The 16380-nt window shown below is 39.8% G+C and overlaps 1 protein-coding gene across 4 annotated transcripts in view; it reads right to left on the reverse strand.

Moving 5' to 3' along the window:
* APP (amyloid beta precursor protein) overlaps positions 1–16380 on the reverse strand; it is a 204243-nt gene that overhangs the window by 12948 nt on the left and 174915 nt on the right. For 2 of the 4 annotated variants that reach the window (XM_064644010.1, XM_064644008.1), the window contains 2 exons: positions 14471–14692; positions 7822–7875 (listed from right to left, as the gene is read on the reverse strand). In XM_064644010.1, the coding sequence (XP_064500080.1) occupies positions 7822–7875; positions 14471–14692 (276 nt within the window). The remainder of the gene's footprint in view (positions 1–7821; positions 7876–14470; positions 14693–16380) is intronic. The other 2 variants (XM_064644009.1, XM_064644012.1) reach the window with 1 other exon arrangement.

A 16380-nucleotide genomic window follows, 5' to 3' on the forward strand; every position in this document is an offset into this window, starting at 1 on the left:
ATTCTGGTCACCCCATCTCACACAGAGGCAGAAGAACCACAAAAGATACAATGCAGGGACACAGATGATCACGGGTATGGAACAGCTTCTGTACAGGCAGAACTAAGATCGGGAGTTTTCAGATTGGAAGCGGCAACCGAGGGGAAACATGACAGAGGCCTGTGTGTGAATGACAAGGTGAAAGTCTACAGGGAATGGTCATTCATCATTCCTCCTAAGAAATACAGGACACCAACAGGGATATGACACAAGATTGAAAACTAACACAAGAAAGCGTGTGTATATATACATACATACATATACATACATATATACACATAATTTCGTACAATGCACAATTGGACCATGGAACTCACTGGCACAAATCATGAGGATGTTCAAAATACAAATGAACAAATGTGAAGAAGAAATGTTTCTCCAGGGTTGAGAAACACAATGGAGAAAATACAATTTCCAGTCCTGGAACCTGTCAAATGCTGGCTGCCAAAAGCTCAGTGTATGTGCCAGGGGTATAAGGCAGAGGTGAAATCTGTACATACCCTGTTTGCGCCACTGCTAAGAGCAGGAAAATGGACTTGGACACTTCTGCTCTTGGGCTCTGACCACTTTTACTGAAAGCAAGTTGTGACAGCTCAGACTGTGGGTCTTTGTCAGCTTCAGTTAAACAGCCAAACGCTGCAGGCAGGAGTTACAGCAGCATTTGAGAGGGCGGGACAGGTCACATCAATGAGCAAAAGGGGGTGACAAGTTCACCAGTAGTCTCAGTTGCTGGAAAAATGCAGGCTCAGGCTTCCTTAAAGCCACATTTCTCTGAGGCTTCCCTTCAGTCCTCCCATTCCCATTAAACAGTGGCATGGGAGCCGTACTTCCATAGCATGGGAGCCATACTTCCAGCATGCAGCAGGTTAAACCATCTTTTTTGCCTTGAGATCAGAAAGAATTTTTTTGTTTTGAGGCAGGTGACCAAGGTCTGGTGGTCTACCTGGCCTTACTCACCAACCCACAAAAATGCCACGGGATCTGAACAAAAAGTAGGACCTGGTATTAGGAAGTGAATGATGTTAGACTTACTGAAACTTGTTTTTGGCAGCTGGCACAGGAAAAAGGTCAGAAACAGAAAAATCTTCTGTTGCATTAACAAACCTGACAGAAATTTTTTCCCTTCCTACCTCCCTTAGAAGTGAGGAAAACGACTTCTAAAAGGAGAGCTAAGGTAAACTGGTGGTCTTCTGCAAATAACTGATTATATAGTATGGAGAAGCATGACATTGCACTGCAATCAATTAAATACCTGCTATCAGACAAATATATATATATATGTATATATATAGGATTATATATGCCTTTTCACAATGTTATATTATAGAATTGAGACTTTTTATTTAACAGGTTCATTCACTTTCCTGTCCTGGACACTACGTATTTAGACTTACATGCTAAAATCAAAGATATATTTTTCAAAGGTAGCAACTGAAGAAGGAAAAACTTCAGGATCTTTTCAAAACTTTGATTAGATGTAAGATGCAAGGGCTTCCTAGTACCCCTCTACCCTTGCACTGAAGACAAGCATACAAAGAAAAGTTCTTCCTCTGATAAGAACTTTAATCCTGACAGAAAGTGATATTTTTTCACTACCAATTCTAAAATCCACAATACAAACACAAAAACCAATGCACAAGATGAGAAGAGAGAGCAACAGCCTCAGTGCAAATTCACCAATAACAATAATTATTAGCACTTTTTCTTCTGAAACTATCTTTAGGGAGTAGCAGTTCTAATTCAATTTAAATTTCAATTTAAAAATACTTACACTCAGTTGGCAAATATATTAACTTGCAGTTCCTTAGAAAAACTGACCAAACTATTTTGTTATCAAAACCATGGGCTTAAAAGCATCTAGTGAAATTCAACAAAATGAGCTACCTATGACAGGCTTTTAATTATATTGATGTTAATAAGCAATATTAACTGCTTTTATACATACATGTGTACACATGCACGTGTGCACAGATACATAGCCAAATATCAAAAAAAGCAGCGTATAAAAGCCTTATTGTTCCTTGTCCTAAAGGAAAAAAACAAACCATATGGAGTGAAAAACTACTCATATGAAAAAAAAACAAGTAGCTGCTTTGAGGAACACTGTACTCACATAGATAAGCTTCTGTGTTTCTGTAAATATATAGTTAGGCTCTCAGAAGAATAAAAAAAAAGAGGATACAGCAAATTCCACCAAGGATGCAATCAGGTGTACATTATCTACTACACTGCTTGTAACCGCTTCATCTACTGGTTACATAAACACATAGAAAAGTTTTCTATTTTGTTTCGCACCAATCTCAAACAGTATTAGCTGTGCCTGTGGTCTAGAGTTAAAAATTAAACGTCCAAGTGAAGCACAGCTGAAATAGGTGGATGTGGGTGGTCTCTACACAGAGAAAACCAAAGTAGCAGTTTGAGCAAGGGAGGCACTGACTGCATTCAGGAAAACATTCAGCTCCATGTCCATGAGCTCTGTTTGAGTCACGGCAAGAACAAGAAAAGATCTGTTGAGTCAAGGCCTGTTACAAGAGTAGTAAACAGCTTTATTTGGGTAAAGCTTCATCTAAAATAAAGAGGGTGGATGGCAAGGAATGCAGTCTTGAACAACCACTCAGGCAGACAGCTGTGTGTTCCAATTAGAAGTTCAGCTACTACTTCCATAAGATCCTATGACTTTGTGCAGGTCACTTCATTTTGAAATGAAAGAAGAATGAAAATTGTACACTCATAAAGATGAAAATAAAGACTATATACTCAGTTTTGTAAGGACAACTCAAGTATCTTTGAGGACTATGCATTTTTAAGACTTCATGGAACTAAAACTTTCTGGTCTCGGAAGTTAATGGTAATTCACTTTTACTTCATAGATGACTATAGAGCTCTCAAATTAGAGAAAGCAGAAAATAAGTGCAAAAAAGAATGTTATCTTTTTTAAAAAAAGATACTCATTGGATTTTAATGTAAAATAATTCTTTCTCAGAATATATGTGTGTGAAAACAAATAATCACACCAAGTAAAATCTGGTTCAGTAATATTTCTGGCATGTCAATGCAGATGCTGTGCATATGCACCTATAATTGCATTCACAGTTAGTAACTATCTCACTTATAAAACAAACCAAAAGGATCTAAAGGAAAAAAATCCATTAATGATTTTTTTTTTGGTAGCTGCAGACAGTTGGTTTAAGGCAGCTGTATTGAACTAGCATCACTAAGACAGGGAAAAAAACACCCTGGCAATTTCTGGTAAGAAAATCATAAATAATTCACTAAGCTGTTCTATGCCCTCACCTCACACAGATGCAGCATATGTGCTAATGATTCTAGAGAACAGCCATTAGGCTTACTGACCCTCTGCAAGCATGAGTTAAAACCCTCAGCTTTTTATATAATGCAATAAAGACACCATGTCCTGACTTATTAGCAGAAGGGCCAGGGACAAAGCAGAAGCTTTATGTCCAATATTTCCTCGAAATAATTAAATATTTGCAAAAACAATCAACTGACAATGAGCTGGGATAACACATAAAAAACCCCAATAAATCTAAACCATACTTCATGGAAGAAAGTAATACAGTTAATATAATAAAATCCTTGCATTGTGAATTATAGGCATCCTGTGAGTGATGCAATTACAGCTGTTAGTGGTATAATTATAGCTGCAACTCTGCAACAGATGAAAATATGATCTGCCCTGAAAAGAGCACTGGTTTTCTTTATCACCTTGAATTACAGAAAATCTGCCAATACTAAGCAACATTTCTTCTGATGGCCTGTTTTCCAATTTTCACTCCATTTCCACAGATCAGACCTGCTGAATTAACATGAGTAAAAATGACAATCTAAAGATATTTTTTATGTATTTTTATGGATGTATTTGTCTCTATATATACATGTACACACACACACACACACACACAAAGAAGAAGTTACTAATAAACAGATACTCAAAATTCAGCTGCAAGAAATTAAGTGTTCATCATGAAAAAGTGACCTCTGGGGCAGAGGTGAGAAGGAAACACTACCAAAAAAAGCTGTTACGGTGAGACTATCACAAAAGAGGTCCATCCTTGTTCTATCTGAAGCTCTCCCTATGGAATTTCTCAGGCTGGACTGGAGCCTTGTAATGTCTCCTTTTTTTTTTTCTAAATAAGAAGAAAAATGTTACAAATAGTTGTGCTGATGACTGCTTAGTACATCTAGATATTTTCCTTCCCTTTGACCTTTTACTGTCTTGTTTACTTTCTTTCCAGGAAAGAGATGATAAGAAAGGGTTTGAGGCATAATTCTTGGTTTTGCTCGCCCATTTGTGAATTAAGAAGGGGAAGGACAGTAAACTGAAGCACTAGGCTCCTTTTCAAACACTCTTGTGAATTACATTGATGTTTTATCTATACTAGGAAATGGGGTTCCTCCTGACATTATTCTCCTCTTGGGATTGATGTAGATCATATTCCAATTCAAGCTTCCACTGCGGACAGCCCAGGTGGAGTGCAACAGAGGTGGAGGTTTAAACAACTGGCATAAGTTTCAGTAAATGCTTTAAACTTGGTCTTTATTCATAAGTTTTTCTGCTCTATGGACTGGACAACTCTTTACTTTTTCTGACTTCACTCACAGATTTTATTTTTTGAAAGAGAGAACGATGTGATGAATTAAAAAGATTCTAGGCATGAAAAATATTATTATCAACTAAATACTTGTTGGACCAGATGATCCTTGAAGTCCCCTTCCAACTTGGTATTCTATGATTTTCTGACTCTTTTCTGTACTGTGACCAAATTACCCCTCTTGTGGGAAAGTGACAAAGATGATTGACATGATTTTGATCTACCTTTAAGAAAAACATAGTGATCATTCAAAGAATGCTGTGTGGGCAGAAAGTGGTAAAAGGAAAATGGAAAAGAGACAAAAGAACATGTGTTTGTATGTTTTCTCAGTTCTTTCAAAGCTCATTTTCTTCAAGAATTTTGAGCAGCTACAAAACATTCACTTGTTCTTACTTCCAGGCTTAGACTGTTGCAGGTTGACATGACACCTGTATTTTCACCCTGAAGTAGCAGGTTAGAGTTCCACCTCGTTCACCTGAGCTAAGCAAGTAGAGGCATCAGCTGGAAAGTCAGGACTGTGAAAAGGGCAAATCTTTCAGGAAACCAGTAAGAAGCTGGGCAATTAAAACAAAAAATTACAAGCAGCTGCATATATTAATCTGCCTCTAGTTTCCTTGTTTATATTTTTTCACTGCAGAATAATCTACTATTTTCTCAAATCTTTCTTTTTCAATAAAAAATAGCCCCAAACTGTAAAATCAGATTATCCCAAAAGGACAGTGACTGCACAAAAAGTATCTCTTTTCCTTTTTGAACCTTTAAGATAGTAATTTTATTTGTAACTAGCAAGTAAAACAGTTTTAAAACACACATTTTTAAACCAACAGAATCTCTTTTCTATTTCCCAATATGCATCCATTTGATTTCCTCTATTCCTAGTTTATGAAGATACTCAGACTGGTACACATTTTTGTTGAATTGAAATTTTGTCACAGATAAATCACTTTTGAAGGATGATGAAAAATCATGTGGACAGTTATTGACAGAATTTGTATCAGGAAGAAAAAGTTTGCCTAAGTCTGGGAATGGTGATGAAAGACATAAAGAACTTAGGGTCTACCATGAACAGTGAAGAGAACATGTTTATGGTATGTATATGGTACATTTAGCACTACTTTAATGTGTCAGAATTCCTATTTCACATGTACACATAAGACACTTCGTGCTGTGAAATTGGGAATGCAAGCACAACAGTTAGAGATTTCAGTCTCTCCAGGGACACAAGCAGGGATGAGTGCAGTGCATCCTTGGCAGGCTGGAGGGGTTCACTCCCTGTGCCAAACACAGGGGATGGGCCTTTGCAGCACTTAAACTCCATGCTAAAAACAAGGAAAGTGGCCCAGGCCCCTGGACAGCACCATGTTTGCACCTGAGCAGAACACTGAGGAAATATCCCCTGTGATTTTCACAGTGCAAAAGTTACTGCATCTACTGGAAATTTCAAGACATAATGGTCACATGCTGAAATGTTTTTTACCTGTCCTCAGTAGTCCATCATACACATTCACAAAGATCACTAATGACCTCTGTTACCTCTACTTTTAGCACTACTTGCATTACCCCAACCAACAAAGTGCTCTGATATAGTTGACTAAAACATATAATTTCCCTCTGAAACCAGAATGCAGCAGTGTGAGAAAATCTTTTCTCCAGAGGAGAGACACCAAGGATTTCTGTCACGTGTGTGCATGTGTGAGGGAACAGAAAGGAGGAAGGAACAATCCTTAGTAATAAATATGGGCCTCGTAACAGGAGATTTTTCAAGATGACTGAAATGAAAGTTGTTAACAATCACAAATTTTAATATTACAAGAAAATTTCTAGATTGAACTAATATTACAAAGTTCAGATTAAACATATTAATGTTTCATTTGTAATGATATTTCTACTGTTCTTGGGGAAGAAATGTAATACAGAAGGCAGATAATGCATTACTGGGGGGATGTCCCCTGATCCCATGACTTTTGGCAATGTTGCTCTGTACCTGTTTCCAGACTCTCTTCATGGAATGAATTGAGACTTTAAACATAAGTTAAGATGTCAGACTCCTGGAGCAGTGCTAGGAACACACAACCCGTCCAGCTCTGACATGTATCACAATTGCTGCAACATGTGAGCTGATTTTACCTCCCACTGTCACAATTTCTATAGCCAGTAAACATAGGTGAGTGATCAGAAAGATTTAAACACTAGGAAGGTGTTGTCCATAATGCTAGAAGATGTTTGGAGGACAAGATGAAGGGGGAAAGAATACAGATTGATCAGTTTAATCTGATCTGAAAAAAACCCCCACAATTATGATGTGACACTGAAATAATTCTGACCCTAAAATATACCAATCTCATCTCACTGTGTGTTGGAGAGTAACTTCTGAAATAAAAGGCAGTTTTGTCTCAATGGAATCAGCCATTTCCAGATAAGCCTAATCAACAACCCAAAATGCAAAACAAGTTAGCATGAAAAGCTAAAATCTCTTCCTTTTGAAAACCTGAATTGTCCCATTTAACTCTTCCAAACATCTGCATCCTGACCCAAGCTAGTCATCCGCTATTACTCTGAAATAAAAAAAAAAGACACAGGTACCTACAGAGGAGAAACAATCACCCTTCTCTGTCCTAGAATGGAAAGAACATCTGCATAAAGGTTTCCTCAGGGAATCCAGAGGGATAATGCATATGAATTTTTAGATATCTGGAGTTAACTAAGTAGCACAGCAAAAAATATTAATGTCCCCTGAAATTCTGAAATTGTATGCAAATTCTGAAATTAATTATTAACCCAAATCTTCTCGACTCTGTACACTCTACATAGAGGATTCAACATTTTTATCATAACATTCCCAAATTAAAAGCAGTGTCTGCACTAAGGGGTATCAACTCTACCCCCTCCTACACCTGCCAACACATTATGGCTGGAAGGGATGAGAACTTGCTATGAATCAGTGCTGGGTCTATGGTCCCACTCCCTCTGTAAGCACACATCCCGAACACTCTGGACACGGAGGGCACTCACACAGGGGAATTTGTGTGGAAACACTCCCTTGGGTCAAGGAGTAGCATCACATTTTATAAGAGGGGTACACGAAAACACAGGTTAATCATTTCAGCTGAAGCAGACCACATGCATGCCAAGAAATACAGGTTAGGTAAAAGCCACGCAAGTCATGTACCTGGTCGTGTGGTGAGTCCTCTGTCTGCAGCCGGGCGGGCATCCACTGGCTCAACTGGGCATGGGCAGGAAAGAAACAAAAAAGCAAACAGAAATAAACAAAATCCCCCAAAATCATAAAGTCAAGTGCTCTTCCGTTGGGACAGTGTAGGAGACACATAGTGCATAAACAGAGTTACCAAAGCAACAGCTAGAAAAGATCTGCCTTCAGTCAATCCTGGAAGTAAAAGGAAGGGAAGGGCATGACTTCACAAGGAAAGCTTCACAGCTGATGCATCAATTTTACATCATATTCTGGTTACTGCTTCAAGTGAGAAACAATTAAGACCAAAGAATTTCTGTCAACAGAATGAACCTATACTTGTTATATGCAAACTTTTTCCCATTGTCTGATCAGAACTGGCAGCCAGAACAGACATCATGAGATTCTGCAGCCGCTTCTGATCAATACTGACTTATAAACCTACTGAATCCATCCTTTTTCCTTTCAACAGGAATTCTTTACAGCACTAACTATAAGGTTTGAAAAAAATAAAGTGCATTTTGAAAATACAATCAATACTTCATTCCTATATGTTCTGATTTGTAGACAGCATATTTGTCTTCCAGTTTTTGAAAGGGAACCACAGAAGAAATACCACTTTCTATCCAACTGTGTGCCCTGCAGTTTTACAAAACTCTTGTATTACCCTACAAAGGCTTTATCAGCTAAAATCTAAGGTTGACGGACCTCACTGGCATTAACAGAAAAACAGGATTTGTAAAACTCAGAGCTGTTTGAATCAGTGCCTACTGCTTCAGTTAAGTCCAAACATTCACGTTTTTACCCCTCTTCTTCTCTCTTTTACTCCAATCCTGTTGCCTTCCTTATCTACTCAAGTGACAGTGTCAGAAAGAACTTAAATTCAGAAATAAAGCGTTACATTGTTCCTTAAGAATTCAGAATTTTTAACATATGGTATTCTCATTCATTTGAATTTCTGGGTTCAGATATGAGCCTTCAGAAGCAGTAAGTGAGCAACAATAACATTGGAAACCTGACAAAACCTCAGTTGTCAATCACAAAGATCTGCTCATCTTATTTGGCACCAGAAAATCACACAAACCTGAGGAGACTGCTGACTTAAGCAACAGAAATGCCCATCTTCTCAGGGAGCCTGTGCCACTGTTCCTGTGGGTTTGACAACCAACCCACCACGCTTTTATGCAAGAGCCTGTAAGTGGCTCTCATGTCCTTTGCACACAGGAGATGACTGCAATAGCTCCTGCCTCTGGGAAAAAAGCAGTAAGTCAGCTTTAGAGTAGCTGCAGAATAAAAGAGCACTGGCACATCTGACTTGCTTGTGTTTCCAGAAGGGCAAACTTTTCCCAGAGCTTGGTGGTCTGGTGCTGCAGAGACAAGCCACCGAGGCACTTCCTCTCACAGCAGTTCAGAGTGGCACTGGCAGACCATGTAATTGTTTCCTTACATAGCTCTGTACAAAACCCAATTTCCACCCTTAACTAAAAACTACAATTTTGAGTATTTTCCTATTAATGTCTTCTGCCCGGTTTTCAATATTGTTGGTACCAACCCTCAGGCAGGTCAGCAGTGATTTTCAGTGGCAAGGACTGAAGGGAAGGAACAACCAAGGAACAACATGACCTAAACTGCTCCTGCAGACTGCTCCTCTGTCATCCTGGTTCCTGCCTTCTCCCTAGAAGGCTGAGGTGGTTTTATTTCCCTCCCTCCCTACATGCCCACAGCTATGGAGAACTGAGGGAGCAGCAAGTTTTGGTTTTACAGTAGCGTGGACCTGACCTCAGGGTAATGCAGTATTTGTGGTGAGGTGAAAGTATTAATAATGAATAATTCTTCTTGTCACCTATAATTTTGGAAGTACTTTACAGGGGAAAAGGCAACATCACTGGCACAGTTCATAACTGACACAGAACTGAAACGACCTGCTCAAGGTCACAAACCAGTTGCAGGGCAAAAACTGGAGGCAAAAGCTAAGTGCCAAGGGTCTTCCAAAGCAGATCATGATTCCAGGCAGCATGATACAAAGAAAGCCTAATTTCTGGAGAGCCCTGAGCTACCACCTTTTGAATTTCAGTTGCATTTTAAAGTCTGCTTGCTCTGCCCCAGTATTAATGTATGCACAAACCGAAGTTAACTCTGAAAATCTTGTCTGTGGGTTTTCTCACAGCCTGTTCCAGTGGATCACATCGCCTCAGAACAGATAACGAGAGGGGGGAAATTTAAACCTATTACAGCATTTATCAATAATCAAAACTCAAAGATACACTGTGTGTTACTATAAAAACCTTCATTCATTTTGACACTCTAGAATCATTTGTCTTGAACTTCTATGTGCACAGAAATACACTGAAGTAACACTGAAAATTCACTTTCCAAAAAGACTCATCAAACTAAATTGGTAGGTATCTGCTTACACTGACTACTCAGGCTTCATCCAGGCTACACATCCCACCTTTATCTAACACCGGTACATCTCAGAAGAGCAAGACAGAACGTGTTTGCTTCTCTTTTTGAAAATGAAAGAAAGGTGCATCAAAGAGCAGGTACAAACCAGCAGATGAGGAGTACTATGAGATGCTCACCTACCAGGAACAGTGTTGAAGGGAGTAACTAGACAAGTCATAAGGATAACACAGTACATTTACAGGAATCTCACTTTAGATAAATACTTTGTCACTAAGGCTACCTGTAACTGCAGGCTAAATTGTAGAGAGTAAACCACCAAACCCAGTTAGTCACTGGCAAAATGCCCAGGGGGCTTGGCAGTGTCACAGCTTCACAACTCTTGGGGGTTTGCCTCCACCTCTGAAGGTGTGTTTTTCATTGTTAAAATACAATTTCCTGACAGTTTGGTGGTGCCTACTGCAGGGTCCTCAGACAGTGGTTCTGGCCAACCTAATTTGTGTTGCAATACATTTGACATCCATTCAGCCATGCAAGTGGTGTAGTGAATTGCCTGCTGCTTTGGATTAACTTCTATGGACATTTATGGGGAAACTACCTCAGGGGCAAAAAAGGAAGGAAGTACTTGCAGAAAATACTGGGCTAGGCTAGACTTTCAAGGTCTATCTATTTTCAGACTGTTTTCACTTATTCATCAGTAAAAGCAATTTTAGAAAAATAAACTATTTGCATAAAACCCACCCTTTCACCTAAACGTGCAGTTTAGATTGAGAAAATTTCAAATGGAGTCGTGAAACCTTAAGATTACATGACAACATAACAATCCAACACATTATTAATATCTCCTGGTGAGACCTGGGATTAGATCTGGGCCATGGAAGGAAACAGGCATGGGAATTAATGACAAATTTAAGCTATTCTTTTGTAATATAATTTCATCACTTCTACACAGAATACTGAATACTTGAAACCAAGATTTAATGGCTGTATTTTATTCCACTTCTGCCACAGTCATGTTTTGGTTCAAGCATTCCCAAAATGGTTCATTAAAAACAAGTCTCATTGCAATGTCTGTTGGAGGGGGTGAGATCCCAGGTCCTAACCCAGCCTGCTCCAGGATCTGTTCTGTTGCTTCTCAGACACTGACAGTCCCATCAGAAATTTGTTTTAATTTGCAATGATGTAAATGCAAATTGATTTAAAGGCAAATTCGCAATTATGTAAATGATTTACCTGGTGTGCCTGCTCAGGACTGAAGAAAACCACTGCTTACACAGTGCAACAGCTCTTTGCAGTGAGGAAGTTGGGACCCTCACTCTACCTAGAAACCCACCTGCACAAGCCGAGCTGGCAGCATGTTGGGTTTGTGTTCAGCAGAGTTTTAAACGAGTTGACTTCAGATTTCAAACTAGATCAAAACAGAATCAACAACTGACCTTGCAACTTGCCTGCCATTTGAAACTCCTCTGGTAGTCTCTGTTCAATCTGCTGGGTCACCTGCTCGGCACATTCCTCAGGCACCAGGCCATTCACAGGGAACATGCTGTGATTTTCTGGGTGATGCTGAGCACACTCAGCTCCCACCCAAGCAAACAGAAGCTGAGATGCTCAGCATCTCCCAGCAGCAGGAGACGCTGACCATCACTAACACTGCAATGCTCAGTCACTCCACGGTATCTGAGGTTTCTCTAACACATGATTTTTAAGCTGAAACCTTTCTTGATCAATGTTTATTCACTGTAAAGCAGCAATGACTTGCTCAGTTCTGCATAAAATACAAAAACCTTCCTCCATAAGGGAAGCTTATTGTGTGAAAAACAGGCTATGCAGAAATATCTTCAGTGGACACGGAAAGGAAAAAAGGAGAAGGAGAAAATAATGTAAATAGTTATTTACTTCTTGCTACTTCCAAAGCATACTATAACAAGACAGAAAACATGTTTTTGGAAGCAATATAGACAAAGCCTGAAATAAGACCATGGTTACAGAAGAAAATGGGCATGGGAAGTGAAGACAAACGGCACAGTGAGTCCTGGGATTCTGGAACAAAGAGCTGGGAGACAAACACAATGGCAAAAAATGAAGCTGTGAAATTCCCCTTTGATGCTATAGGCAAAGGTATAGAATGAGTGTCTAAAGAAAGGTATTACAGATATGATCACATTAACAACACTGTAGTTTGGGTAGATGACAGAGAAATATAATAGGAAGCAAGAAGGACTTGAAGAGGTTTAAGTCACCAAATAATTTCCACTTCTAACTGTTAAGACTTGAACAATAATAATGGTTGGCCTAACAGACTTGTTTGCTGCAATAACTTCATGACAAATACAATTCTGATGTAAAAAACCAAAACTAAACCCCAACAACTCAAAGGCATGAAAGTTTAAAGAGATTTCCATAGTAAACACTAAGCAGTGCTGCAATAAAGCACGTGCTGCATTAAAACACACAGGATTCATAATTAAACACTATGTGATTCCAGGCAGGAGAGTTTTTGTTTCTTATTTGCTGTCATACATTTTAAAAGGAGAACCATGCTCAATATACTTGCCTGTGGGAATTCAGTGTCACATTGATGTACCCTTCATTATTAAATTCTGAGCTTAGCCAGGTTTCTGAAGGAAAAATACGCTTGTATGATTAAACTGTGGGTATGTCTGGATGCACCTGTCTACCTGATAACTTCTGAATCTGGTGACTGAAATCAGTACGTTTTGAAAGTTGGGAGGACAGACATCAAAAGTAATTAATGCCCCCCAAGTTTCATAAAAGCAGGCAGTGGGTATAGAAACTGATGCCCTGGATGCCTCAGCTATGGGAAAAACTGCAGCGAGAGCTGAACTGGAAAATTCCTGCAGGACAGACACCAGCAGCCAGACTGTGACCTGCTCCTGGCAGACAGCCCTGACACGTGCACTGTAGCAGGCTACAGCTCATTCCCCAGGAAAATGAGGTTCATCCTGCCAGCCTGGCCAGCCGTCTGCACCCTCGCCTGATGCATTCCAGCCAGCTGCTCTCGCCGTCACCCGCCTGCAAGTGCCCTTCACACACGTCTGGAGCCCTTGTCACCACCTCCTGCCTCCTGGTCCCTGTTGCTGGCCCGTCCATTGGGTCTGCTCTGGCTCTGCTCATTTACTGGGTCCCTCCCTGGCACTCTGATTTTAGCCCCACTCCTGAGCAGCTTCTCCTCTTCCCCTCAGATCTGTATATCTCTGCCTCACTGCTCTGTGTCCATGTCTCATGCTTCATCTCCCACAGTCAGTTGCCCACAGTCACTCATGCATTGTGCTGGAATGAGACTAACTGCGTAAGGTTGGTCTCAGAACTCATTCTGAGGGCAAGTATGGCCTAAGCCAGTGGCTTCAAAAGACTGGGAGGATATTAATGTCTGTGCAGTTCAGCTACACATCACAAATTTGCCCGAAAAGACTTCTGTAGGTCCAGGCTCTGTGACTCTATTGTGGTTTTGCAGTAACAAACTTTCACTGATGTGATTAACTTGGCATCAGTAACTCTGCAGTTGAACTGACAGAGGAAAATAAACACAATAGAAAGAACTTTAATAACATGAATGAAGTCCCTCAGGTTCCTGATTAATTGGCTCCAGTGCCTAAGTGAACTACCAATTCCAGATTATACATAAATTATTGAAGTGGAATGCAGTAACTTCAACAGGTTAGTCCATAAGCAACATAAAATACTCCTCAGGAAAAAACTTTTCACTAGCCAGTTGCATTGCTGAGTATGTAGAACATTTCTGCAGTACATTCCAGACAAACAGTGTAGGATGGGAAATAAAATCATCTGTCATGCTACAATTGCTGTAATCATTTTCATGCCAGCAAATAAAAAGCTCTACCTTAACTAAAACACTCATTTCATTGTGGCACAAATCTAAGAACTTATCTATCTCCCTTGGCTCATTGTCATGTATCTTATAAAGACTGTCACTCATAATCTCCTAGAATTGATTATGGTTTGTTTCTAAAGGAAAGTAAGCTCAACACTGAAATGTACTGTGTGTCTAAATTCCAAATTTTAGTCAGGGCTTTCTGTTCCATCACAAAGACACAACTGACATGGCAGATGAGCTCTAAACTTATATTTCAGAACCTCTATCCTGCTTACATCAGAAAAATGTCAATTTTCAGGGAAGAATATGAAAAGAAACCATAAAGCTCAGCTCAGAATATTCCGTGGTTTCTCCCTCTGTTGTACATACCTTCATTTTCAGTATTGGCTGGAACAGAATCAACTCCAAAGGGATGCCATGGCTGAAGATCATCTAGGCTGAAGTCTCCATCCACTGGAAGAAGTTCAACTGTAGTCTTGGTTTCCGTCAATGAAGGCATGAGAGCATCATTTCCATAGCTGATTCTGGGTTCGCTGATCATATTGGCCAAAACATCATCAGAGTAGTTCTGCTCTTTCTGAAGTAATTCATCTGCAAGGAAATTTCAATGTAGAAATTATCTGAAAGAGCCTGCATTTCACAGGACCTATTTTCAATGCTACTGAAGTAATAATTCGCTGTTGAGAGATTCTGTTTTCTTATGATAAAGAAAAACATAAAGGCTTGGAATAGTCAAAACCCCGTGATAAGCACTGCAGCTAAGTAAGGCACTTTTTTGAAACATCAACCAGAATTGTCCAATACTGTTTCCTACCCGCATTTCCACCACATACCAGTTCACAGATCTGTGCTATACAAGTTCTTTGACTCTTCCTCACCACTTTTAAAGAAAGCACTAAATAACTCCCTTTAACTCAACATGTTGCCATAAGTCAACTGGTGAGAGGCTGACAGGAAGGAATGTCTTTGTAATTTCCCCTTCTTCTTAAATACTCACTGCCAAAGCTCATTACAGCTTTTAAATCCTAAATCACCACATCAATTACTGTATTAAATTGGGTTTACTGTAACACATCAAATCTGAAGAAACATTTGATTTTTTAACATATATAACTTCACCAAAACGCTGAAGTAGTTATTTGTTAAAAAGCAGTAATAGACATCTGCAGACAAATGATTTTACAAGCAACCAGGACCTAAAGCTGTGCAGTATTGTCTGTGTTATGAGGGGTTTTATTTCCTTGAAGCAGGGTGAGAACAATCAAAACACTTTTCAGCTCCATCCAGTGTACAGGACAACTCAGCATTAAATATAAGCTTGGAGGTTGTGTGTGCTTCATTATTTCAATCCCTTCTCACATCAAAGTCCATCTACTCTCAGCACAGGAAAGACATGGACCTGTTGGAGCAAGTCCAGAGGAGGCCACAAAGTTGATCAGAAGGATGGAGCATCTTTCTTATGAAGACAGGCTGAGAGAGCTGGGGTTGTTCAGATGGAAGAAGAGAAAGTTCCAAGGAGAACTCACTGTGGCCTTTCAATACTTAAATATTAAATTTGTTAAATATAAGAAAGATGGGCCAAACCTTTTAGCAGGACTTTTGTGACAAGACAAAGGGTAGTGGTTTTAAACTGAAGGAGGATCCATTTAGGCAAGATATAAGGAAGTTTTTTGCAACGAGGGTGGTAGTAGATGCCCCATTCCTGGAAATATTCAAGGCCAGGCTGGATGGAGTCTGAGCATCCTGACCTAGCTGAAGATGTATGGCCCTGCTCACTGCAGAGGGGGCTGGACTAGAGGACCTTCAAAAGTCTCCTCCAACCCAAACCATTCTATAGTTCTATTCTCCATCCCCTCCTTCACTGTCATTTGTTTTTGCAGGAGAAACACACTATTTTTAAGTACTTTGAGGGAACTTGGTGCTCAAGAACCCATTCAAGTGAACAACTGCAGCAAAGGAGGTAAGTAACTGCTAATAAGGCACCAATGTAATTAGTAAGCAGGTGTCACAGAGCTAAATAGTTCATAACAGGAGACCGTAAAGGTTGCATTACTAGAGAACAAGTGGTTATGCACATGAGCACACACATAGCAGCTGATGGATGATACAACAGCTTTTATTAAGACTGGTTTGCCTGCGCTTCATTAAGGACCCCAGCTGTCACTGCTTCATGTCCACATCTCAACCAGGTAGAAATCCAGGGACAGGAGTCATCACTTCTACTGCTGGGCCCTTAACATCACTTACAGGGGCTCACTTATTTCCCAGCAGCATCAGTG

This window comes from Pseudopipra pipra, chromosome 2, assembly GCF_036250125.1.
Source record: "Pseudopipra pipra isolate bDixPip1 chromosome 2, bDixPip1.hap1, whole genome shotgun sequence".
In the NCBI taxonomy this organism is placed as follows: domain Eukaryota; kingdom Metazoa; phylum Chordata; class Aves; order Passeriformes; family Pipridae; genus Pseudopipra; species Pseudopipra pipra.